Source organism: Danio rerio, chromosome 4 (genome assembly GCF_049306965.1).
Source record: "Danio rerio strain Tuebingen ecotype United States chromosome 4, GRCz12tu, whole genome shotgun sequence".
NCBI classification, from domain to species: domain Eukaryota; kingdom Metazoa; phylum Chordata; class Actinopteri; order Cypriniformes; family Danionidae; genus Danio; species Danio rerio.
The window spans coordinates 43,518,771-43,545,216 of NC_133179.1; the positions used below are offsets into that span (position 1 = coordinate 43,518,771).

General features: G+C 43.4%; 2 protein-coding genes and 13 non-coding genes across 16 annotated transcripts in view; 9 read left to right on the top strand and 6 right to left on the bottom strand.

Moving 5' to 3' along the window:
• The window catches only part of LOC137491225 (uncharacterized), a 482,468-nt gene that overhangs the window by 292,100 nt on the left and 163,922 nt on the right, over positions 1-26,446 (bottom strand). The window lies entirely within an intron of this gene.
• trnal-cag (transfer RNA leucine (anticodon CAG)) lies at positions 190-272 on the bottom strand. Its single transcript has one exon. It is a non-coding gene; the product is annotated as a tRNA-Leu (tRNA).
• On the top strand, positions 1,604-1,676 carry trnav-aac (transfer RNA valine (anticodon AAC)). Its single transcript has one exon. It is a non-coding gene; the product is annotated as a tRNA-Val (tRNA).
• On the top strand, positions 1,782-1,854 carry trnav-cac (transfer RNA valine (anticodon CAC)). The gene has a single exon. It is a non-coding gene; the product is annotated as a tRNA-Val (tRNA).
• Positions 2,932-3,014, bottom strand: trnal-cag (transfer RNA leucine (anticodon CAG)). The gene has a single exon. It is a non-coding gene; the product is annotated as a tRNA-Leu (tRNA).
• trnav-aac (transfer RNA valine (anticodon AAC)) lies at positions 4,346-4,418 on the top strand. Its single transcript has one exon. It is a non-coding gene; the product is annotated as a tRNA-Val (tRNA).
• trnav-cac (transfer RNA valine (anticodon CAC)) lies at positions 4,524-4,596 on the top strand. Its single transcript has one exon. It is a non-coding gene; the product is annotated as a tRNA-Val (tRNA).
• On the bottom strand, positions 5,674-5,756 carry trnal-cag (transfer RNA leucine (anticodon CAG)). Its single transcript has one exon. It is a non-coding gene; the product is annotated as a tRNA-Leu (tRNA).
• On the top strand, positions 7,088-7,160 carry trnav-aac (transfer RNA valine (anticodon AAC)). The gene has a single exon. It is a non-coding gene; the product is annotated as a tRNA-Val (tRNA).
• trnav-cac (transfer RNA valine (anticodon CAC)) lies at positions 7,266-7,338 on the top strand. The gene has a single exon. It is a non-coding gene; the product is annotated as a tRNA-Val (tRNA).
• On the bottom strand, positions 8,416-8,498 carry trnal-cag (transfer RNA leucine (anticodon CAG)). The gene has a single exon. It is a non-coding gene; the product is annotated as a tRNA-Leu (tRNA).
• Positions 9,830-9,902, top strand: trnav-aac (transfer RNA valine (anticodon AAC)). The gene has a single exon. It is a non-coding gene; the product is annotated as a tRNA-Val (tRNA).
• Positions 10,008-10,080, top strand: trnav-cac (transfer RNA valine (anticodon CAC)). The gene has a single exon. It is a non-coding gene; the product is annotated as a tRNA-Val (tRNA).
• trnal-cag (transfer RNA leucine (anticodon CAG)) lies at positions 11,158-11,240 on the bottom strand. Its single transcript has one exon. It is a non-coding gene; the product is annotated as a tRNA-Leu (tRNA).
• LOC137490942 (tripartite motif-containing protein 16-like) lies at positions 13,264-24,835 on the top strand. 2 transcript variants are annotated; one of them, XM_073947574.1, is made up of 8 exons: positions 13,264-13,780; positions 13,886-14,059; positions 14,165-14,338; positions 14,460-14,633; positions 14,774-14,947; positions 16,898-17,071; positions 18,287-18,333; positions 18,940-24,835. In XM_073947574.1, the coding sequence occupies exons 2-8, from the start codon at positions 13,893-13,895 to the stop codon at positions 19,464-19,466; spliced, it is 1,437 nt and encodes a 478-aa protein (XP_073803675.1). In that variant the 5' UTR covers positions 13,264-13,780; positions 13,886-13,892; the 3' UTR covers positions 19,467-24,835. The 2 variants fall into 2 exon arrangements, with proteins under 2 accessions (XP_073803675.1, XP_068076061.1); XM_068219960.2 differs by lacking the exons at positions 13,264-13,780; positions 13,886-14,059; positions 14,165-14,338 and having other exon boundaries at positions 14,460-14,486; positions 14,802-14,947.

Below are 26,446 nucleotides of genomic sequence, written 5' to 3' on the forward strand. Positions count from 1 at the left end.
TTTGACGAAAAAAATGCCCTGCAAACCTTAAAAAGCAACACCATCCCAGGACAATTCTTTTGATCCCCTTTCAGTGCACTTGCATTAAAGCCCGCGTGATGCGGCACTTTGTCAGTGCTACTGTATCATTCGGACATGGGGGCAGAGAGTTAAAGAATTCTGCCTGAGCGCACTGCCGCAGGCTCGGTTTGTCAGAAGTGGGATTCGAACCCACGCCTCCAGGGGAGACTGCGACCTGAACGCAGCGCCTTAGACCGCTCGGCCATCCTGACATGCAAGCTTGGCAGGAGCTGTCTCCTGGGAGCCACACCGCAGTACCGTGACATGGAATCTGGTGCTTCACAGCTTGCCCAGCTCCGGCTGTCCAGCTCATTGGCGCTGCAGGCAGCTAATCTGTGCTCGCCTCCTGGGGCTGCGCCTAGTTTCAATAGCCAACACTTGACAGCTGTCATTGCTTACGGCCACACCACCCTGAGGGGGCTATAGAGCAAACAGGAAGTGAGTTGGCAGCAGTAAGGAGAGAAAGGCTCTCCCCATTTTGTTTGTCTACCTTTTTGTTTATTGACCTTGAGTGTTTTTGTTTGTTTGTTTTCTTTTTGTCTTTAAAAACCACCTAACAGCAGCATTTTGCTGACTGAAGGGTGGTTATGTAGTGTGTTTTATTTTTAATCATGGACAGAATCCCCGGCAACGACATGGAAATGGAGGGACTTGCAAGAAAGGATAAAGAAAATGGGCTGGATAATAGACGGAGAGGTAAAGAAAATGGACTTGACAACAGACAAAGAGATAAATAAAATGAAGAGCCCGGCCAACGAAGAGGTGAGAAAGGTAAGGATAAGCAAGAGGTACAAAGAAGAGTATGCACAAAGGAAGCAACAGTAACTGTAGAAGTAGAAAATGTAAAAGATGCAAGAAGATTTGATATAACCAAAGCAGTCACGGAGCTGATTGGAGAAGGAAGAATGCTGGCGGTGAGACCCAAACAAACAAAGGGAGTATGAAGTAACAATGGAGACTGAAGATGACACCGAAATTTTAATAGACAATGGATTGACAATTAAAGGAGTGAAATCTGAAGTACGGAGGTTACAAAACAGAGACTATGTTGTTTCGTTCAAGCATCTGCCTGTTTACCTAGCAAATGAAGAAATTTTAAGCAAGCTAGAGAGACGGGGAGTTTTCCCCATATCTAAAATTAAAAGAAGATTGTATCCTGGCACAAACATAGAAGATGGAACAAGGTTTGTAAAAAACAGATTTCCGGAAGAGATGGTCTCCTTACCATACAGTACCAAAATCGAGACGGCGGAAGCGCCACAGCACTTTAGAGTCATGCACACCAATCAGGTAAAAACCTGTCGACTATGCATGAGCTCAGAAAATGTGATGAAGGAACGCCCAGAATTCAGGTGCTTCAAATGTGACGAAAGGGGACATTTCGCAAGGACCTGTACAGCTGTGTCGGGCCCGGATTGTAAATTGGCCCTAATACCTGCAGGGAGCTTGTCACGCTGAGTTGGCTTTGTCCGCTCGATTGACCAGCGCGTACGCCTTGTTTTATCCTTGCAGGCCTAACTTCGCTGGTGAAAGCACTTGTGGGGTTTCTGTAGTGTAGTGGTCATCACGTTCGCCTAACACGCGAAAGGTCCTCGGTTCGAAACCGAGCAGAAACAGTGCTCTTCTTTTGGCGAGAAAATGATAGCATCCACTGCCCGCACCAGCAATGATCGTCGACAGGCACCCAATCAAAAAGGGTTATCAGCTCGATTTGCCTGAAGGTTTCCGTAGTGTAGTGGTTATCACGTTCGCCTCACACGCGAAAGGTCCCCAGTTCGAAACTGGGCGGAAACAACCTCTGGCTTTTATGACAATTGTCAAATCAGGCTTCTGTTGAGTACTGAGGTTCACTGAAAACATTCTTTCTGCAGAGCGGTGTGAGGCTAGAAGTTTGAATTCAGCTCAGTCTTTACCGCCCCTCGCGGTGTCGCAAACTTGCGTAGAATCTGATTTCTTTTAGCTTTGTGTTGTGCATGAGCAGGTGGCCAGTGCGTTTGCTGGCCCTTCACGGTGCAGACCGTACAAGACAGCTCTATAAAAAAAGACTATAAATACTTGAAGCAGCACTGGCCTATTGGTTTCCGTAGTGTAGTGTTTATCATGTTTGCATTACACGCTAAAGGTCTCCTGTTCGAAACTGGGCGGAAGCATACAATTAGCGGACACTTTTGTCCAAAGCGACATACAATAGTGGAGGTATTCAACAAGACGAGGCAATGCATACGAAAAAGGGCTATTTATTCCAAGTAATTTGTTTTGTGCTCAGAGAATTTAGTGCTGGAGTAGGAGTTTCGTTTTCTTTAGGGAGAGGGATATTCACCGGGGTTCGGGTGTACTCTGAAGAGATGGGTGTTAGCTGTCGTTTGAAGGACACCGGTGTATCCGTAATCCGAGTGGGAATGGGAAGGTGATTCCACCAGCGTAGAACATTGAATGAAAACATTGTGGAAAGTGACTTTCCGTCTCTCTGCGCTGGCACCACAAGACAGTGCTCTCACCCTAACCGGAGGCTCCTGTGGTTATCACGATGGCTTTACAAGCGGAGGGTCTCCTGTTAGCCACTGGGCGGAAACATTCAGATTTGCTTTTACGCACATTCTCAATTGGCTCTCTGCTCACTGGATGATCCACGATACAAGGGCATGGATCTGTCAAATGTCATGACTTGACGTTGTACGAGGATTTGACGAAAAAAATGCCCTGCAAACCTTAAAAAGCAACACCATCCCAGGACAATTCTTTTGATCCCCTTTCAGTGCACTTGCATTAAAGCCCGCGTGATGCGGCACTTTGTCAGTGCTACTGTATCATTCGGACATGGGGGCAGAGAGTTAAAGAATTCTGCCTGAGCGCACTGCCGCAGGCTCGGTTTGTCAGAAGTGGGATTCGAACCCACGCCTCCAGGGGAGACTGCGACCTGAACGCAGCGCCTTAGACCGCTCGGCCATCCTGACATGCAAGCTTGGCAGGAGCTGTCTCCTGGGAGCCACACCGCAGTACCGTGACATGGAATCTGGTGCTTCACAGCTTGCCCAGCTCCGGCTGTCCAGCTCATTGGCGCTGCAGGCAGCTAATCTGTGCTCGCCTCCTGGGGCTGCGCCTAGTTTCAATAGCCAACACTTGACAGCTGTCATTGCTTACGGCCACACCACCCTGAGGGGGCTATAGAGCAAACAGGAAGTGAGTTGGCAGCAGTAAGGAGAGAAAGGCTCTCCCCATTTTGTTTGTCTACCTTTTTGTTTATTGACCTTGAGTGTTTTTGTTTGTTTGTTTTCTTTTTGTCTTTAAAAACCACCTAACAGCAGCATTTTGCTGACTGAAGGGTGGTTATGTAGTGTGTTTTATTTTTAATCATGGACAGAATCCCCGGCAACGACATGGAAATGGAGGGACTTGCAAGAAAGGATAAAGAAAATGGGCTGGATAATAGACGGAGAGGTAAAGAAAATGGACTTGACAACAGACAAAGAGATAAATAAAATGAAGAGCCCGGCCAACGAAGAGGTGAGAAAGGTAAGGATAAGCAAGAGGTACAAAGAAGAGTATGCACAAAGGAAGCAACAGTAACTGTAGAAGTAGAAAATGTAAAAGATGCAAGAAGATTTGATATAACCAAAGCAGTCACGGAGCTGATTGGAGAAGGAAGAATGCTGGCGGTGAGACCCAAACAAACAAAGGGAGTATGAAGTAACAATGGAGACTGAAGATGACACCGAAATTTTAATAGACAATGGATTGACAATTAAAGGAGTGAAATCTGAAGTACGGAGGTTACAAAACAGAGACTATGTTGTTTCGTTCAAGCATCTGCCTGTTTACCTAGCAAATGAAGAAATTTTAAGCAAGCTAGAGAGACGGGGAGTTTTCCCCATATCTAAAATTAAAAGAAGATTGTATCCTGGCACAAACATAGAAGATGGAACAAGGTTTGTAAAAAACAGATTTCCGGAAGAGATGGTCTCCTTACCATACAGTACCAAAATCGAGACGGCGGAAGCGCCACAGCACTTTAGAGTCATGCACACCAATCAGGTAAAAACCTGTCGACTATGCATGAGCTCAGAAAATGTGATGAAGGAACGCCCAGAATTCAGGTGCTTCAAATGTGACGAAAGGGGACATTTCGCAAGGACCTGTACAGCTGTGTCGGGCCCGGATTGTAAATTGGCCCTAATACCTGCAGGGAGCTTGTCACGCTGAGTTGGCTTTGTCCGCTCGATTGACCAGCGCGTACGCCTTGTTTTATCCTTGCAGGCCTAACTTCGCTGGTGAAAGCACTTGTGGGGTTTCTGTAGTGTAGTGGTCATCACGTTCGCCTAACACGCGAAAGGTCCTCGGTTCGAAACCGAGCAGAAACAGTGCTCTTCTTTTGGCGAGAAAATGATAGCATCCACTGCCCGCACCAGCAATGATCGTCGACAGGCACCCAATCAAAAAGGGTTATCAGCTCGATTTGCCTGAAGGTTTCCGTAGTGTAGTGGTTATCACGTTCGCCTCACACGCGAAAGGTCCCCAGTTCGAAACTGGGCGGAAACAACCTCTGGCTTTTATGACAATTGTCAAATCAGGCTTCTGTTGAGTACTGAGGTTCACTGAAAACATTCTTTCTGCAGAGCGGTGTGAGGCTAGAAGTTTGAATTCAGCTCAGTCTTTACCGCCCCTCGCGGTGTCGCAAACTTGCGTAGAATCTGATTTCTTTTAGCTTTGTGTTGTGCATGAGCAGGTGGCCAGTGCGTTTGCTGGCCCTTCACGGTGCAGACCGTACAAGACAGCTCTATAAAAAAAGACTATAAATACTTGAAGCAGCACTGGCCTATTGGTTTCCGTAGTGTAGTGTTTATCATGTTTGCATTACACGCTAAAGGTCTCCTGTTCGAAACTGGGCGGAAGCATACAATTAGCGGACACTTTTGTCCAAAGCGACATACAATAGTGGAGGTATTCAACAAGACGAGGCAATGCATACGAAAAAGGGCTATTTATTCCAAGTAATTTGTTTTGTGCTCAGAGAATTTAGTGCTGGAGTAGGAGTTTCGTTTTCTTTAGGGAGAGGGATATTCACCGGGGTTCGGGTGTACTCTGAAGAGATGGGTGTTAGCTGTCGTTTGAAGGACACCGGTGTATCCGTAATCCGAGTGGGAATGGGAAGGTGATTCCACCAGCGTAGAACATTGAATGAAAACATTGTGGAAAGTGACTTTCCGTCTCTCTGCGCTGGCACCACAAGACAGTGCTCTCACCCTAACCGGAGGCTCCTGTGGTTATCACGATGGCTTTACAAGCGGAGGGTCTCCTGTTAGCCACTGGGCGGAAACATTCAGATTTGCTTTTACGCACATTCTCAATTGGCTCTCTGCTCACTGGATGATCCACGATACAAGGGCATGGATCTGTCAAATGTCATGACTTGACGTTGTACGAGGATTTGACGAAAAAAATGCCCTGCAAACCTTAAAAAGCAACACCATCCCAGGACAATTCTTTTGATCCCCTTTCAGTGCACTTGCATTAAAGCCCGCGTGATGCGGCACTTTGTCAGTGCTACTGTATCATTCGGACATGGGGGCAGAGAGTTAAAGAATTCTGCCTGAGCGCACTGCCGCAGGCTCGGTTTGTCAGAAGTGGGATTCGAACCCACGCCTCCAGGGGAGACTGCGACCTGAACGCAGCGCCTTAGACCGCTCGGCCATCCTGACATGCAAGCTTGGCAGGAGCTGTCTCCTGGGAGCCACACCGCAGTACCGTGACATGGAATCTGGTGCTTCACAGCTTGCCCAGCTCCGGCTGTCCAGCTCATTGGCGCTGCAGGCAGCTAATCTGTGCTCGCCTCCTGGGGCTGCGCCTAGTTTCAATAGCCAACACTTGACAGCTGTCATTGCTTACGGCCACACCACCCTGAGGGGGCTATAGAGCAAACAGGAAGTGAGTTGGCAGCAGTAAGGAGAGAAAGGCTCTCCCCATTTTGTTTGTCTACCTTTTTGTTTATTGACCTTGAGTGTTTTTGTTTGTTTGTTTTCTTTTTGTCTTTAAAAACCACCTAACAGCAGCATTTTGCTGACTGAAGGGTGGTTATGTAGTGTGTTTTATTTTTAATCATGGACAGAATCCCCGGCAACGACATGGAAATGGAGGGACTTGCAAGAAAGGATAAAGAAAATGGGCTGGATAATAGACGGAGAGGTAAAGAAAATGGACTTGACAACAGACAAAGAGATAAATAAAATGAAGAGCCCGGCCAACGAAGAGGTGAGAAAGGTAAGGATAAGCAAGAGGTACAAAGAAGAGTATGCACAAAGGAAGCAACAGTAACTGTAGAAGTAGAAAATGTAAAAGATGCAAGAAGATTTGATATAACCAAAGCAGTCACGGAGCTGATTGGAGAAGGAAGAATGCTGGCGGTGAGACCCAAACAAACAAAGGGAGTATGAAGTAACAATGGAGACTGAAGATGACACCGAAATTTTAATAGACAATGGATTGACAATTAAAGGAGTGAAATCTGAAGTACGGAGGTTACAAAACAGAGACTATGTTGTTTCGTTCAAGCATCTGCCTGTTTACCTAGCAAATGAAGAAATTTTAAGCAAGCTAGAGAGACGGGGAGTTTTCCCCATATCTAAAATTAAAAGAAGATTGTATCCTGGCACAAACATAGAAGATGGAACAAGGTTTGTAAAAAACAGATTTCCGGAAGAGATGGTCTCCTTACCATACAGTACCAAAATCGAGACGGCGGAAGCGCCACAGCACTTTAGAGTCATGCACACCAATCAGGTAAAAACCTGTCGACTATGCATGAGCTCAGAAAATGTGATGAAGGAACGCCCAGAATTCAGGTGCTTCAAATGTGACGAAAGGGGACATTTCGCAAGGACCTGTACAGCTGTGTCGGGCCCGGATTGTAAATTGGCCCTAATACCTGCAGGGAGCTTGTCACGCTGAGTTGGCTTTGTCCGCTCGATTGACCAGCGCGTACGCCTTGTTTTATCCTTGCAGGCCTAACTTCGCTGGTGAAAGCACTTGTGGGGTTTCTGTAGTGTAGTGGTCATCACGTTCGCCTAACACGCGAAAGGTCCTCGGTTCGAAACCGAGCAGAAACAGTGCTCTTCTTTTGGCGAGAAAATGATAGCATCCACTGCCCGCACCAGCAATGATCGTCGACAGGCACCCAATCAAAAAGGGTTATCAGCTCGATTTGCCTGAAGGTTTCCGTAGTGTAGTGGTTATCACGTTCGCCTCACACGCGAAAGGTCCCCAGTTCGAAACTGGGCGGAAACAACCTCTGTCTTTTATGACAATTGTCAAATCAGGCTTCTGTTGAGTACTGAGGTTCACTGAAAACATTCTTTCTGCAGAGCGGTGTGAGGCTAGAAGTTTGAATTCAGCTCAGTCTTTACCGCCCCTCGCGGTGTCGCAAACTTGCGTAGAATCTGATTTCTTTTAGCTTTGTGTTGTGCATGAGCAGGTGGCCAGTGCGTTTGCTGGCCCTTCACGGTGCAGACCGTACAAGACAGCTCTATAAAAAAAGACTATAAATACTTGAAGCAGCACTGGCCTATTGGTTTCCGTAGTGTAGTGTTTATCATGTTTGCATTACACGCTAAAGGTCTCCTGTTCGAAACTGGGCGGAAGCATACAATTAGCGGACACTTTTGTCCAAAGCGACATACAATAGTGGAGGTATTCAACAAGACGAGGCAATGCATACGAAAAAGGGCTATTTATTCCAAGTAATTTGTTTTGTGCTCAGAGAATTTAGTGCTGGAGTAGGAGTTTCGTTTTCTTTAGGGAGAGGGATATTCACCGGGGTTCGGGTGTACTCTGAAGAGATGGGTGTTAGCTGTCGTTTGAAGGACACCGGTGTATCCGTAATCCGAGTGGGAATGGGAAGGTGATTCCACCAGCGTAGAACATTGAATGAAAACATTGTGGAAAGTGACTTTCCGTCTCTCTGCGCTGGCACCACAAGACAGTGCTCTCACCCTAACCGGAGGCTCCTGTGGTTATCACGATGGCTTTACAAGCGGAGGGTCTCCTGTTAGCCACTGGGCGGAAACATTCAGATTTGCTTTTACGCACATTCTCAATTGGCTCTCTGCTCACTGGATGATCCACGATACAAGGGCATGGATCTGTCAAATGTCATGACTTGACGTTGTACGAGGATTTGACGAAAAAAATGCCCTGCAAACCTTAAAAAGCAACACCATCCCAGGACAATTCTTTTGATCCCCTTTCAGTGCACTTGCATTAAAGCCCGCGTGATGCGGCACTTTGTCAGTGCTACTGTATCATTCGGACATGGGGGCAGAGAGTTAAAGAATTCTGCCTGAGCGCACTGCCGCAGGCTCGGTTTGTCAGAAGTGGGATTCGAACCCACGCCTCCAGGGGAGACTGCGACCTGAACGCAGCGCCTTAGACCGCTCGGCCATCCTGACATGCAAGCTTGGCAGGAGCTGTCTCCTGGGAGCCACACCGCAGTACCGTGACATGGAATCTGGTGCTTCACAGCTTGCCCAGCTCCGGCTGTCCAGCTCATTGGCGCTGCAGGCAGCTAATCTGTGCTCGCCTCCTGGGGCTGCGCCTAGTTTCAATAGCCAACACTTGACAGCTGTCATTGCTTACGGCCACACCACCCTGAGGGGGCTATAGAGCAAACAGGAAGTGAGTTGGCAGCAGTAAGGAGAGAAAGGCTCTCCCCATTTTGTTTGTCTACCTTTTTGTTTATTGACCTTGAGTGTTTTTGTTTGTTTGTTTTCTTTTTGTCTTTAAAAACCACCTAACAGCAGCATTTTGCTGACTGAAGGGTGGTTATGTAGTGTGTTTTATTTTTAATCATGGACAGAATCCCCGGCAACGACATGGAAATGGAGGGACTTGCAAGAAAGGATAAAGAAAATGGGCTGGATAATAGACGGAGAGGTAAAGAAAATGGACTTGACAACAGACAAAGAGATAAATAAAATGAAGAGCCCGGCCAACGAAGAGGTGAGAAAGGTAAGGATAAGCAAGAGGTACAAAGAAGAGTATGCACAAAGGAAGCAACAGTAACTGTAGAAGTAGAAAATGTAAAAGATGCAAGAAGATTTGATATAACCAAAGCAGTCACGGAGCTGATTGGAGAAGGAAGAATGCTGGCGGTGAGACCCAAACAAACAAAGGGAGTATGAAGTAACAATGGAGACTGAAGATGACACCGAAATTTTAATAGACAATGGATTGACAATTAAAGGAGTGAAATCTGAAGTACGGAGGTTACAAAACAGAGACTATGTTGTTTCGTTCAAGCATCTGCCTGTTTACCTAGCAAATGAAGAAATTTTAAGCAAGCTAGAGAGACGGGGAGTTTTCCCCATATCTAAAATTAAAAGAAGATTGTATCCTGGCACAAACATAGAAGATGGAACAAGGTTTGTAAAAAACAGATTTCCGGAAGAGATGGTCTCCTTACCATACAGTACCAAAATCGAGACGGCGGAAGCGCCACAGCACTTTAGAGTCATGCACACCAATCAGGTAAAAACCTGTCGACTATGCATGAGCTCAGAAAATGTGATGAAGGAACGCCCAGAATTCAGGTGCTTCAAATGTGACGAAAGGGGACATTTCGCAAGGACCTGTACAGCTGTGTCGGGCCCGGATTGTAAATTGGCCCTAATACCTGCAGGGAGCTTGTCACGCTGAGTTGGCTTTGTCCGCTCGATTGACCAGCGCGTACGCCTTGTTTTATCCTTGCAGGCCTAACTTCGCTGGTGAAAGCACTTGTGGGGTTTCTGTAGTGTAGTGGTCATCACGTTCGCCTAACACGCGAAAGGTCCTCGGTTCGAAACCGAGCAGAAACAGTGCTCTTCTTTTGGCGAGAAAATGATAGCATCCACTGCCCGCACCAGCAATGATCGTCGACAGGCACCCAATCAAAAAGGGTTATCAGCTCGATTTGCCTGAAGGTTTCCGTAGTGTAGTGGTTATCACGTTCGCCTCACACGCGAAAGGTCCCCAGTTCGAAACTGGGCGGAAACAACCTCTGGCTTTTATGACAATTGTCAAATCAGGCTTCTGTTGAGTACTGAGGTTCACTGAAAACATTCTTTCTGCAGAGCGGTGTGAGGCTAGAAGTTTGAATTCAGCTCAGTCTTTACCGCCCCTCGCGGTGTCGCAAACTTGCGTAGAATCTGATTTCTTTTAGCTTTGTGTTGTGCATGAGCAGGTGGCCAGTGCGTTTGCTGGCCCTTCACGGTGCAGACCGTACAAGACAGCTCTATAAAAAAAGACTATAAATACTTGAAGCAGCACTGGCCTATTGGTTTCCGTAGTGTAGTGTTTATCATGTTTGCATTACACGCTAAAGGTCTCCTGTTCGAAACTGGGCGGAAGCATACAATTAGCGGACACTTTTGTCCAAAGCGACATACAATAGTGGAGGTATTCAACAAGACGAGGCAATGCATACGAAAAAGGGCTATTTATTCCAAGTAATTTGTTTTGTGCTCAGAGAATTTAGTGCTGGAGTAGGAGTTTCGTTTTCTTTAGGGAGAGGGATATTCACCGGGGTTCGGGTGTACTCTGAAGAGATGGGTGTTAGCTGTCGTTTGAAGGACACCGGTGTATCCGTAATCCGAGTGGGAATGGGAAGGTGATTCCACCAGCGTAGAACATTGAATGAAAACATTGTGGAAAGTGACTTTCCGTCTCTCTGCGCTGGCACCACAAGACAGTGCTCTCACCCTAACCGGAGGCTCCTGTGGTTATCACGATGGCTTTACAAGCGGAGGGTCTCCTGTTAGCCACTGGGCGGAAACATTCAGATTTGCTTTTACGCACATTCTCAATTGGCTCTCTGCTCACTGGATGATCCACGATACAAGGGCATGGATCTGTCAAATGTCATGACTTGACGTTGTACGAGGATTTGACGAAAAAAATGCCCTGCAAACCTTAAAAAGCAACACCATCCCAGGACAATTCTTTTGATCCCCTTTCAGTGCACTTGCATTAAAGCCCGCGTGATGCGGCACTTTGTCAGTGCTACTGTATCATTCGGACATGGGGGCAGAGAGTTAAAGAATTCTGCCTGAGCGCACTGCCGCAGGCTCGGTTTGTCAGAAGTGGGATTCGAACCCACGCCTCCAGGGGAGACTGCGACCTGAACGCAGCGCCTTAGACCGCTCGGCCATCCTGACATGCAAGCTTGGCAGGAGCTGTCTCCTGGGAGCCACACCGCAGTACCGTGACATGGAATCTGGTGCTTCACAGCTTGCCCAGCTCCGGCTGTCCAGCTCATTGGCGCTGCAGGCAGCTAATCTGTGCTCGCCTCCTGGGGCTGCGCCTAGTTTCAATAGCCAACACTTGACAGCTGTCATTGCTTACGGCCACACCACCCTGAGGGGGCTATAGAGCAAACAGGAAGTGAGTTGGCAGCAGTAAGGAGAGAAAGGCTCTCCCCATTTTGTTTGTCTACCTTTTTGTTTATTGACCTTGAGTGTTTTTGTTTGTTTGTTTTCTTTTTGTCTTTAAAAACCACCTAACAGCAGCATTTTGCTGACTGAAGGGTGGTTATGTAGTGTGTTTTATTTTTAATCATGGACAGAATCCCCGGCAACGACATGGAAATGGAGGGACTTGCAAGAAAGGATAAAGAAAATGGGCTGGATAATAGACGGAGAGGTAAAGAAAATGGACTTGACAACAGACAAAGAGATAAATAAAATGAAGAGCCCGGCCAACGAAGAGGTGAGAAAGGTAAGGATAAGCAAGAGGTACAAAGAAGAGTATGCACAAAGGAAGCAACAGTAACTGTAGAAGTAGAAAATGTAAAAGATGCAAGAAGATTTGATATAACCAAAGCAGTCACGGAGCTGATTGGAGAAGGAAGAATGCTGGCGGTGAGACCCAAACAAACAAAGGGAGTATGAAGTAACAATGGAGACTGAAGATGACACCGAAATTTTAATAGACAATGGATTGACAATTAAAGGAGTGAAATCTGAAGTACGGAGGTTACAAAACAGAGACTATGTTGTTTCGTTCAAGCATCTGCCTGTTTACCTAGCAAATGAAGAAATTTTAAGCAAGCTAGAGAGACGGGGAGTTTTCCCCATATCTAAAATTAAAAGAAGATTGTATCCTGGCTCAAACATAGAAGATGGAACAAGGTTTGTAAAAAACAGATTTCCGGAAGAGATGGTCTCCTTACCATACAGTACCAAAATCGAGACGGCGGAAGCGCCACAGCACTTTAGAGTCATGCACACCAATCAGGTAAAAACCTGTCGACTATGCATGAGCTCAGAAAATGTGATGAAGGAACGCCCAGAATTCAGGTGCTTCAAATGTGACGAAAGGGGACATTTCGCAAGGACCTGTGTGTGTGTGTGTGTCTGGGTTTCTGCGTCAGAGGGCGGGGCCTCAGGTTTGAAATCTCCAGGGTTTGCGCGTGCACGTGAATAACTTGCTTTCGTTCGTACGTCATGGCGAAACACCTAATGAATCGGTATCAAGGCTATAGATATAGATGAATCAACCGTTTTAAACACTGTATTCTTACAGATTTAAGCCTTAGCTGGATACTTTACTTCACTTAGAGCTGTGTTACACACTACATGGAGGGGAATTTTCAAAAACCCATAATATGGGCTCTTTAAGTAATTGTTGTAACTGTTACATTTGTTATGAATGTCAGCCAGATTAAGTTAATATGGTGTATATTTTTGTAGTGATTCTCTTCTGAAATGTCTGTGAAAGCAAAACACTGTCCTGTAAAATATTCAATTTGAATAGTATTAAGTGATAGTAAGAGTTTAATGATTTAATGCTGGATTTTTGGTTTTAACACATCATAATTTGCTTTCTCAATAAGTTAAGGTTAATAAATGAGTAGAAGGGAAATGTATTTAATCCTATATTGTTTGTATTTCTCATAAATATAATAACAAGTGTTAATGTTGATGTAATTTGGAAATGGTGGGAAAGAGAATGTTATTTATGTTATTATAATGATTAGCATCCTTTTTGCATTTATACCAGTAGGTATAGAAGGAGTAATGTGTTCTTTAATAATTCTTGTAATATTACTTGAGTATCTCAAAGTAAGAGCAATACTGTATTCTAAGTGTATTCAAGTGCATAAAGTATTGTTGTTGCTATAAGTGACACATTTGAATTTTATCTTATGGATATAAGTTTGGTTTTATTCTGGAACACTGTGTACAATGTGCTGGCTTGTGCCGGTCCAGATTCCCCTAGGTCTGGAGCCGGTAACAGGTGCAAAAATAGAATTGAGATTGAGACTTAGTGACTTCTTTTGTTAACAGTTGATTTCTCCTCACACTGAAGGCAGTTTCTTGTCTATTTTATGCTCTTGTTTGTCTTTCCTCATATGTTTGTTGTTAATATGCCTGTTAACTGCAGATCTTCAGCAGGATTTATCTCAGTGTCACTTTAACACTCTGCAGACTGAACACATGAACATTCAGCAGTGTGAGAAGAACTCTGTATAATCTGCCAGATTAACACATTAACACTGTTGTTTGTTTTGTCCTCTACACAGGCTACAGTGCTGTAATCTCACTGCTGATAATTGTGAGACTTTTACTTCAGTTCTACAATCCTCAAACTATGTGCTGAGAGAGCTGGACCTGAGTAACAATGACCTGCAGGATTCAGGAGTGAAGAAGCTCTCTGATGGACTGAAGAGTCAACACTGTAAACTGGACACACTGAGGTCTGAGTTCAAACACTTGATTGATTGATTGATTGTTTGATTGATTTTTGTGACAGATGTATTACTAAAACTCACACTGTTAATGTAATTTGTGTTGTTTCTCAGATTGGTCATGTGTAATCTCACTGTTCAGTGCTGTGAGAGTTCATCTTCAGCTCTACAATCCTCAAACTGTGTGCTGAGAGAGCTGGACCTGAGTAACAATGACCTGCAGGATTCAGGAGTGAAGAAGCTCTCTGATGGACTGAAGAGTCAACACTGTAAACTGGACACACTGAGGTCTGAGTTCAAACACTTGATTGATTGATTGATTGTTTGATTGATTTTTGTGACAGATGTATTACTAAAACTCACACTGTTAATGTAATTTGTGTTGTTTCTCAGATTGGTCATGTGTAATCTCACTGTTCAGTGCTGTGAGAGTTTATCTTCAGCTCTACAATCCTCAAACTGTGTGCTGAGAGAGCTGGACCTGAGTAACAATGACCTGCAGGATTCAGGAGTGAAGAAGCTCTCTGATGGACTGAAGAGACCAAACTGTAAACTGGACACACTGAGGTCTGAGTTTAAACACCTGATTGATTGATTGATTGATTGATTGATTGATTGATTGATTGATTTTTGTGACAGATGTATTACTAAAACTCACACTGTTAATGTAATTTGTGTTGTTTCTCAGATTGGCCGCATGTAAACTCACTGTTGAGTGCTGTGAGAGTTTGTCTTCAGCTCTACAATCCTCAAACTGTGTGCTGAGAGAGCTGGACCTGAGTAACAATGACCTGCCGGATTCAGGAGTGAAGCTTCTCTCTGATGGACTGAAGAGTCAACACTGTACACTGGACACACTGAGGTCTGAGTTCACTTGATTGATTGATTGATTGATTGATTGATTGATTGATTGATTGATTGATTTGATTGATTGATTGATTTTTGTGACAGATGTATTACTAAAACTCACACTGTAATGTAATTTGTGTTCTTCTTTCTCAGATTGGTCATGTGCAATCTCACTGTTCAGTGCTGTGAGAGTTTGTCTTCAGCTCTACAATCCTCAAACTGTGTGCTGAGAGAGCTGGACCTGAGTAACAATGACCTGCAGGATTCAGGAGTGAAGAAGCTCTCTGATGGACTGAAGAGTCAACACTGTAAACTGGACACACTGAGGTACAACAATTCCACACATCAACATCATCTGTGCGCACGATGTACGCTCTCGCTTCTCTCTGCTCGCGCAAAACATTTGGGATTTTTGTCAGTCCTGGGGCGGGACTTGTTGTACTTGTTATCTCTAACGATATTGGCTAATCTTCCTTTCCGGAAGTTAGCCGGGATTGGACGCAGGTAAGCTAGTTTCCCCGTTAAATAAAAATATATAGGATATCTTATCATAATGTCACAATGTGAAACTAATAGACTTACTTTCTCAGTAATAATAGGTGGAGACTTACTTTCAATACTGAGATATTTCTTGTAATAATTAATCTCATAATAATGCCTATTCTTACCATCATGACCAAGTCATATAATGACATATCAAAATAATGAGATATTTCTGTAACAAACTTTATTACTTGGGAGAGAAAGAGAGAGTTATACTATGTGGCAAAAGATCTCTCCATTAAACAGAAATTGGGGGAAAATATACATGGGCTAATAAATCAGGACGAATAATTCAGACTTTAAATATGTGTTTTGAACCATTTGATGAAGTTTAGCACCTACATTTAAACTGAACTCAAGCCTAGCATGTTAAAATTTATAAAAATCTTTTTTTTTTCTTAGACTCATTGTCCTTGACTCATTTTCTCTGAAGAACAAGTCAGAATAAATTGGATGGACAATAGTATACAAAATAGGCTATACATGCATCCTGTGCATAAAGTACAAAGGTTTATAGTAAATATACTGCCATAAGTCTGTTATTCCACTTTACAGTTAAAGTCTGAATTATTAGCCCCCTGTTTATTTTTATCCTAATTTTTATTTAATGGAGAGAAGATTTTTTTCAACACATTTCTAATCATAATAGTGTTAATAACTCATTTCTAATAACTGATTTATTTTCTCTTTGTCATGATGACAGTAAATAATATTTGACTAGATATTCTTCAAGACACTAGTGTTCAGCTTAAAGTCACATTTAAAGGCTTCACTAGATTAATTAGGCAGGTTAGGGTAATTAGGCAGGTTATTGTATAATGATGGTTTGTTCTGTAGACTTTGGAAAAAAATAAATTGCTTCAAGAGGCTAATAATATGGACCTTAAAATGGGTTTTAAAAAATTAAAAACTGCTTTTATTCTAGCCGAAATAAAACAAGAAAAAAGTGGGCTAATAATTCTGACTTCAACTGCATACATGACCTTTAATAATATATAGATATTTATATATTTTCCACTGATCTATATTTCAAAAAATGTTAATAATTATAATAATATAATAATAATATACAAAGCTGCACTGCACATATAGTATGCATTGTATGGAAAGATCTTAAAAGCAAATAAACTCTTCTGAAGACAATTTTTCCTAGAAAGATCATCCCCAAGTGTCATAATGAGCTCTGCTGTTGGGGTTAATAATAAAGTAAAATATAACAAACCACACAAGTGCTGCACGGGACAAATCAAATGGGTTCAGAAAGTCATGTTACAAGAATGCAAGTCATTATTTTAGAAGATAAATTTTTATTATTTGACTGTTTCTCGAGATTGAATCTTCATAAAGTTCATAAAGTTCTCAGAAAGTTTCTTATGATTATGACTTGCAAATTGTATATATATTTAACGGCGTGATATTTTAACCTGCGTCCAATCCCGGCTAACTTCCGGAAAGGCAGAGTAGCCGATAGCGTTAGAGATAACAAGTAAACCAAGTCAACCAAGTAATCTGCTTACGGTTCACTTCTCCTAGCGCGCAAACATCACCGTTGCGCTTGATTTAAATTCACATTTTTATCTTTCTGAGTTTAGAGGTGACTGTGTGTTAGTGACGCCTATTTGGCAGACTAATGTGATGTTGTGTATGTTTGTGTGTGTTTCTGTGTGTGTGTGTGTGTGTGTGTGTGTGTGTGTGTGTGTGTGTGTGTGTGTGTGTGTGTGTGTGTGTTTTTAGGTTGTCTGGCTGTATGGTGACAGAGGAAGGCTGTGGTTTTCTGTCTTCAGCTCTGACTTCAAACCCCTCACACCTGAGAGAGCTGGATCTGAGCTACAATCATCCAGGAGATTCAGGAGTCAAGCTGCTCTCTGAACAACTGGAGGATCCAAACTACACACTGGACAAACTCAAGTATGTGGAGCAGCACTGCCTTTTTTATTGTGAATACAGATACTTTGATACTTCACTGCTCTTCTAGTGTCCAGATATTAATCAAACCTGTTAAATATGTCAGTGCACTGGGGCAGTTCTCACATTAAGCGTGATATTATATCTCATATTAACACTGTACAGTTTCAGCATTGTAGTTGAGCAGTGAAACTTGTTCTCTACATTTCTGCTGAAGAACTGTACAGTATCAGGTCAGAGATGTGTGTGTACTGTTCTCCAAATACGTCCTGTGTATACTTTAACAGCAAGTTAAACTCTCCCTCATGAACTTCACAGACACAGAATGTCCTTTATCACACTTTAATAAGGGCGGAGTAAAACTATAAACAGGATGAAAATAAACAATATAAATTTACATTCACAATGTGGACATAACAAAGATGTTTCTGGCAAATATCTCACATATCTTGTAATCTGGCTCTTTTCTGCTTATAAACTAACATGAACACAAAATATCAGGCAATAAAAGTGATCAGCAGACAGTGATGCTGGTTCTGATATAGTCCAGTGACAATCACATGTTGAACAAACTCAAATAAAGCAAATGACAAAAAACTCCTAAACTAATCCTTTATAACTGAAGTATTATGAACAATAAACAGAACACAAACCCACCAAGCTTCCAAAGGGCGAGGAGGACTGCAGATTGGTCTGGATTCACTGCTCTCCAACTTAGCAATGTTTGGAGATGATGAAGAGGCATTTGACAGAAGATGAAGATCTCCATCATATTTCAAGTCATTTAACACTGAATTCTGCTTTATTATTGTGCTGCGCTTTTGTCAATTGATCATTGAATGAATCCTTCAGTCTTTATATCTGTCTGTTTCTGTGTTTCCATTCTGTTTTCTGTTTCCACATCTGATCTAAAAGCTCTGTGTGTCATTCAGAAGCTGATTTGACAGCTCCACACACACTCATGTTGTTTTACTGCAGTTATTAATGCACTGAGATCAGCCAATCACAATCCAGCATTCAGCACACACTCCACATGTCTTATTGTGTGTGTGTGTGTGTGTGTGTGTGTGTGTGTGTATGTGTGTGTGTGTGTTTGATTGTGTGTGTGCGTGCGTGCGTGTGTGTGTGTGTGTGTGTGTGTTTGCGTGCGTGCGTGTGTGTGTGTGTGTTTTAAGGTATGTTTGTACTGACTGAATGTGAATCTGTGTGTGTTTACAGTCTAGATCATGGAGGAGAGACGAGAATTACAGCAGGACCACGCAAATGTAGGACTACACACACACACACACACACACACACACACACTCTCTCTCTCAAACACACACACGCATGCACACACTCACACAATCAGACACACACACACACACGCTCCCTTCTGTCTCTCTCTCACACGCACACGCTCACACACAATCAGACATACACACTCACAAACACATGCACTCTCACAGACATGCTCACGTGCACACACACACACACACACCCTCTCTCACACACACAGACACTCACTCTCACACACACACACACACACACACCCTCTCTCTCACACGCACAATCAGACATACACACACACACTCGCACACATGCATGCACCCTCTCTCACACACAGACACACACACTCACTCTCTCACACACACAGTTCCTCTCTCTCTCACGCTCACACACACACACACAGCAGTGAACACATGCACACACACACACAGCAGTGAACACATGGACACACACACACACAACACACACGCCCGCTTGCACGCACACACACACACACACACACTCCCTCTGTCACACACACACACACAAATGCGCATACACACTCTCTCTCTCACACACACACACACAGCTGTGGTTATAAATGTGTGTGTTCTTGTGTTCAGATGTCTGTTTCCTCACTCTGGATCCAAACACAGCAAACACTCAACTCATTCTGTCTGAGGAGAACAGAAAGGTGAAGAGTGTGAGAGAGAATCAGCCGTATCCTGATCATCCAGACAGATTTGATGCATGGCCTCAGGTGTTGTGCAGAGAGAGTGTGTGTGGACGCTGTTACTGGGAGATTAACTGGAGTGGAGAAGAAGTGTGTATATCAGTGTCATATAAGAGCATCAGGAGGAAGGGAACAGGTGCTGAGGTTGTGTTTGGATATAATGCTCAGTCCTGGAGTTTGATCTGCTCTTCCTCCAGATTCTCATTCAGACACAATCACACACGCACTGATCTCCCAGTGAAGGCGCTCAGCAGGAGAATAGGAGTGTTTGTGGATCACAGTGCAGGAACTCTGATCTTCTACAACATCTATAGAGACACAATGAGCCTCATCCACTCAGTCCAGACCACATTCACTGAGCCGCTCTATCCTGGGTTTGAGCTTTATTATCCTGGATCATCAGTGAAACTGAGCTGAAGACTGATGAGAGATTTACCCAGAATCCTTTACAGGAGCAGTCAGCAGCAGTGTGTGTGTGTGTGTGTGTGTGTGTGCGTGTGTGTGTGCGTGTGTGTGCGTGAGTGTGTGCATGTGAAAGTGTCTGTATTTGTGCACTCAAAAAAAAAAAATTGTTGAATGAACATGATTTAATCGTGGCACCCTTTATGCATCTAATCCAATCAAGTAAACCTGAACTGCTTTGAACATGTTGTATGAACACAAAGCACATTTGTAGATAAAACATGGTTTCAATATGTCAGTGTTACGACTGAAGTTTATTTATTTATTTTTATTATTGCTGATTGTACTCCATTTTCTTTTGTCCCGCCTCCTTGCTGTTTTTCTGATGTCTTATAGGCTCCCACGCCGGCGTGATTCCCTGCTCTGATTGGCTGCTGGTCTGCGAGGCCTGTATAAAAGGGAGCTTCCGGCAGGAATCGGGGAGCTCATTTCTGCTGCATTCGGTGTTTGGAGTGGAGCTCCTGGGTTTCCCTCACCCCTTCGGCCGACGACCAACAATAATCACCTTTGTATTGATGACCATCCTATGCTTGAATAGTTTTTTGAGAGTTTGAGCGTGTAGGGGTGACCTGCCTATTTATTTGATTACTTTTGACTTGTTTATGTTAGGGAGTAAGGTAAGATTCTTGTATTTTTATTTAAATAGTAATGGGTAATTTAGTGGATTTATTTTATAGATTCTTTTGTTTGTTATTTTGGCCTGTGGTCACCCTGACGAAATGCTCGTTTATATAAACCCAATTTTTCTATAATAAATATCTTCATATATACTCTCAATTGAGTGTGTGAGTTTGGTTGTCGACCGAAGGGAATCTTTTGTTTTAAGTTTTGTTTAGTTTGGGAAATCCACCACCCCAACACATTTGTTTGTTCTTCGTTTATTATGCCCTTTTTGTTTCCCCTAGACTTGGGGTGTAATAATTGGGGGCTCGTCCGTTTTTTCCTCATCCAAATTTAGTTTAATTTGATCTGTTTATTCGTTTAAATTTCGCGTCCGGAGAGAAATCTTGTGACATTGCTGGTGAGTACCATTTATATATTCTCTATTTTTGGTGACTGGAAATTTGATCTTGTGCTGTGGGGAAAGGTTGAGATTATGGAGTTTAGCATAGAAGCGTTTAAACAAGCTCCTTTGTAGGAACTTTTGGAGTCATGCCGTAAGGTTGATTTATTTCTAGTGGCTGATTTCTATGATATCTCTGTGGTGAAAACTGCTAAGAAAAAAGAAGTGCGAGATTTAATTTATGATTCGTTGGTGCAGCAAGGCGTTTTACAGCCTCGGCCTGCTGGAGCAGCGCAAAACGTAGACGCCGGTGCTGATAGGCACGCGACAGATGATTCTATGTTGCATTCGCCAAGTGGAACAAATTTAGATGATTTAAAATTGGCTATTCAGTTGAAACAATCAGATCTCGAAATTAAGCGCCAAGAACATACTACTCAGCTTCTACGTTTTAGGCAATGCGAGTTAGAAACGCAAGCTGACCGTCGTTCACCAGTCTTGCCTCCTAAATTGTCTCCTATACCTACTGTTTCACCATCTGCTTCATTTGCTGTTAATTCTAATCCAACCCCGATTAATTCGTTGCCTGTGTCCTCTAATAATTATGCTGACTTTGACATCAGTCGTCATATTACGCTCGTACCCCCATTTCGGGATAACGAAGTGGATTCATATTTCGGCGCTTTCGAGCGAATAGCTGCGGCGTTGCGCAGGCCGAAAGAGATTTGGTCTCTTCTGATTCAGTGCAAATTAACGGGAAAAGCCCAAGAGGTTAGTTCCGCTTTATCTGTTAACGACAGCTTGGATTATGATAAACTGAAAAATGCGGTGCTGAAAGCATATGAATTAGTCCCCGAGGCCTATAGGCAAAAATTTCGTTTGCATTCGAAGGGTTCCAGTCAAACTTTTGTGGAGTATGCTCGGGAGAAGAGCATGCTATTCGATAAGTGGTGTCACTCCAGTAAAGTCACTGATTTTGAGCAACTTCGTGAACTAATTTTGATTGAGGATTTTAAAAATTCGTTGCCGGACAAAATTGTTGTTTTTCTGAATGAGAAAAAAATTTCGACTCTTGCTGAAGCCGCCGTTTGCGCGGATGAGTTTGTTTTGACGCACAAGAGCACGTTTGTTTCACGTCGAGAGTCAAATTTTTCGCCAGTCTTCGAGAAAAATGGAAAAGCTTCAAAATCGCTAAAGCAGGTAAAAACTGCGGAATCTCGCGAATGCTTCTACTGCCACGATTTAGGTCATTTAATTTCCATGTGCCCTATTTTGAGAAAGAAAAATCAGGTAAAGGCAGCTAAGAGTGTTGGCTTCGTTAGTAGGGAAAGCAAGCCCGATTTGGATATTGATGCTTTGTATGATCCATTTGTGTGTCAGGGAACGATTTCTCTGAGTGGATTGGCACAAGATTCAGTTCCTGTGACCATTCTTCGAGATACAGGGTCTGTACAGTCCTTTGTATTATTTGATTCTTTGCATTTTTCGGACGAAAGTTATTGTGGATCTGATGTCCTTATTCAGGGGATTGAGTTAGGAGTTCTGAAAGTGCCACTGCATAAGGTATACATTCAGTCTGATTTGGTAACAGGATTTGTGAAACTGGCTGTTCGTCACCAGTTGCCCGTGAAGGGTGTTGCTGTTATCATTGGTAATGATTTAGCCGGAGGAAAAGTTCTTCCATATCCAGAGGTTATTGAGAATCCTCTTTGTGAGACGGTTAATTCTAATGATTTAGTTTCTGAATTTCTGACCGTCTTTTCTGCTTGTGTAATCACGCGAGCGCAAGCTCGTAAATTCGGCGATATGATTGATCTATCTGACACTTTTATTGGCAGCTCGCAAGACATGACACTTGAGACGCAGGGTGCTGATTCGCTGTCCACGACCTGTGGTGCTGAATCGCTATCGAATGACCTCCCGCTGTCCGCAGATAAGGTGCTGATTTCTGTTGAACAGAAAAATGACTCCTCTTTGTCACGTTGCCGAACTACCGCTTTAACTGCGGAGGCGATTAAAAATAAGCCGATTGGTTATTTTTGGGACGACGATGTGTTAAAAAGAAAGTGGACTCCTACAGTGTCTGATGGTTTAGGCTGGGATGTTGTTTTTCAGTTAGTAGTACCTAAATGTTTACGCAGACAGGTTCTGAGTGTGGCACATGATAATGTCGCTGGACATTTGGGCATATTTTTTCTGGCCTGGAATGAAAGCAGACGTTGCAAAATATTGTCGTTCATGTCACATATGCCAGGTTGTGGGAAAACCTAATCAGAAAATTCCGCCTGCACCTCTTAAACCTATTCTGTCGTCGATGAGCCCTTCTCACGAGTGATTTTAGATTGTGTTGGCCCACTACCACGTACAAAATCTGGGCACGTTTATTTGCTCACCCTCATGTGCACCACTACTCGCTACCCAGAGGCTATACCGTTGCGCTCATTAAAAGCGAAAGGCATTTTAAAAGCACTGATCACATTCTTTTCCACCTTCGGTTTTCCAAAAGTGATCCAGACTGACCAGGGCACAAACTTTATGTCCCGAGTGTTCAAACAAGTGCTTTCTCAACTGAACATCAAACACGTTACATCGAGTGCCTACCATCCGGAATCTCAGGGGGCATTAGAAAGGTTCCATCAAACTTTGAAGTCCATGTTGAGTAAATACTGCGCTGAGTCGAGCAAAGACTGGGATGAGGGGTTGTCTTTATTGTTATTTGCGATCCGTGAGTCTGTCCAGGAGTCATTGGGCTTTAGCCCGGCCCAATTAATTTTCGGGTACGATATTCGAGGGCCCTTAAAATTATTACATGAGTCGTGGGTTTCAGAGCCAAAACAAGAGTGTCATCTTCTTGATTATGTTTGTACTTTTCGCGAGCGTTTGCACAATGCGTGTAAACTAGCTCAGATTAGTTTGGGGAATGCTCAGGCAAAAATGAAAGAGCGCTATGATAAAAAGGCTGTGTCTCGTTCGTTTTCTACAGGTGATAAAGTCTTGGTCTTGTTGCCAGTTCAAGGTGCTGCATTAGAGGCGAAGTTTTCCGGACCGTATGTCATTGATAAAAAGCTGAGTGACACGAATTATGTTGTGCGCACACCCGACAGACGTAGAAAATGCCGTGTGTGTCACATTAACATGTTGAAGCATTACGTGAGTCGTGAAGATGATTTGGAGTCAAAAAGCTCTGTAATCGCTCCTGTGGCTATCGTGATCACTTCTGACAGTGGCTCAGATGAAGACGGTCTAAGTATGCTGAAGTCCTTAATTTCGTGTGGCAAATTGAATAATTCCCAGGCTCTTAGTGTTTTAAAGTCACAGTTGTTGCATTTGTCTGATATCCAGCAAAGCGAAATGCTTGATTTAATTAATTGTTTCCCTTCACTATTTTTAGATGTCCCCTCACGAACTTCAGTATTGAAGCACGATATAGACGTGGGCGAATGCCGGCCTATTAAACAGAGTGCTTACTGCGTGAATCCTGCTAAACGGAAGGTAATGGGAGATGAGGTTAAATATCTCGTCACGAATGGTCTTGCAGTCCCGAGATCAAGCGCGTGGAGCTCACCGTGTATCCTCGTTCCTAAGTCTGATGGCACGCAACGGTTCTGCACGGACTACCGAAAGGTAAATGCCGTGACGAAACCCGATTCTTATCCCCTTCCATTAATGGAAGATTGTATTGAGAAAGTAGGCTCTGCACGTTTTGTCACAAAATTAGATCTGTTGAAGGGTTACTGGCAAATAACCTTGACGGAGCGTGCTGCTGAAATTTCAGCTTGTGACGCCAGATGACTTTCTGAATTACTCGGTGATGGCTTTCGGGCTACGGAACGCTCCCGCCACCTTTCAGCGCTTAATGAATATAGTGCTTAGTGGAGTGTCTAATTGTAAAGCGTACCTCGATGACATTGTCATTGTTACGCAAGAGCGGATTGGGTTGTTTCTGTGCTGCTGTGTGTGTGTGTCTCTCTTTTTCCCTCTCTCGTCCTGTCCCGTTCCTGTAAGTATTTGTAATTTATTTTCTTCATTTATTTTTGATTCAGTAGGTAAGTTATCTTCGGGGTGGAGTTAGTAAATGTTTTGTTTGTTATTTTGGCCTTGCTCAGCCCTGAAGCTTTTTGTTTGCGCTCATTTATTTGTTTATTGTAAATACAAACCTTTTCCACCTTCTCACAATAAAATAACCTCAAAGGTCATTAAAAAATCAAACCTGCTAACTGTTTATTTATTTTCTCTATAATTTATATGTTCGACTTCAGCCCTAGACATTTTTGAGGTCGTAACATAAATTGGGGGCTCGTCTCTTGGTTTGTGAGAAGAAGAGGAAATAGTTTATGTATTTTACTGTTTGCAGAAACTGGAATATATCGACTCTGTGTCAGCTGTTTCAACCAACTGTCTTGACTGCATGTGGGTGGTAAGTCAAACTTTTGTCTATCTGTTCTCTTGTGGTGTGGGAAAAATAATTTGGATTGGATTATGGAGTTTGACTTGATTTCTTTTACACTGGCTCCGAACGTGGAACAATTAAATCGCTGCCGCAAAGATGATTTAATTAAAATTGCAAATTTTTTCAAAATTCCCGTGTCACAGAATGAGTCTAAAAAAGCGATTAAAAAGTATCTACATGATGCATTGGTTTTGCAACAAATTCTACCTGACGAAACGGTAGAGCGTGGTGCAGAAGCGAGCGCTGCTTCGCCGGTCACGGCCGACGAGAAGCCTTTATCTGCACCGCTCTCTTCCGCCGACCCACGTATGTTACCGTCTTCAGCGCAAGCGCAGCCCAATGCTGTGGTGATCGCGTCAGATCCAATGTTGGCAATAAAGTTGAAGGAACTGGAATTGGAAGTTAAACGGGCAGAGACTGAGAGTAAAAGGCTTAGGGTAAAGGAGCTAGAGCTGGAAATAGAGAGAGAACGACTTCAGAGAGATCGTGGTCTGTTTCAGCAGGTCGGGGTTTCTCCGATACGTTCACCTACCTCTCCGTCATTTGCTCAGCTACCCAGTGGCCCTGCACTAGCCTCATCTAGTCCTGCTGCTGCCGTAACTGATCCTGTGAGTTTGCCAGCATTTGATGTGAGTAAACATATTAATTTGGTTCCACCATTTAGAGAAGCTGAAGTAGACAGTTATTTTACTGCGTTTGAGCGTGTGGCAGCTACATTGCAGTGGCCGAAGGAGATGTGGGCTCTTCTGCTGCAATGTAAATTAATTGGCAAAGCACAGGAAGTGTGCTCCGCGTTGCCAGTGGAACAGAGTCTTGTTTATGACGTTGTTAAACAGACTGTCCTCCGTGCATATGAGCTAGTGCCGGAGGCATACAGACAAAAATTTAGAGCTCACAAGAAAACAGACAGACAAACATTTGTGGAGTTTACAAGGGAAAAACGAACTTTATTTGATAAATGGTGTGCTTCAAATAAAACCACAACGTTTGAGCAATTGAAAGAGCAATTTTTATTAGAGGACTTTAAGAGCTCCGTGTCTGAGAATCTTGTTATTCATTTGAATGAACAAAAAGTATTGTCTCTGTCCTCAGCTGCTGTAATGGCAGATGAGTTTGTATTAACACACAGAACAGTTTTCTCTCCTGTGGTCAAAGGTGCTGATAGGGCTGCTGTCCAGGGTCCTGAAATGCAGGTCAGAGGTTGGATCAATAATAATGCTAAACCAGGGCGTGGGGCTGGGTTCAGCAATAGAAGGATTCCTCAAAACCGCTCCGGGGACGGTAGGGTGTGTTTTTTCTGTTTGGATGCTAATCATTTGATAGCAGACTGTGAGGCCTGGAAAAAGAAAAATGTGTCAGTTAAACCTAAAAGTGTGGGGTTTATACGTGCAGCTACAGAGGAGACAAATTTAAATTCAGACCAGAGGGGGTTTGAACCTTTTATGCTGTCAGGGTGGGTGTCACATGATGCTGAAAGTGTTC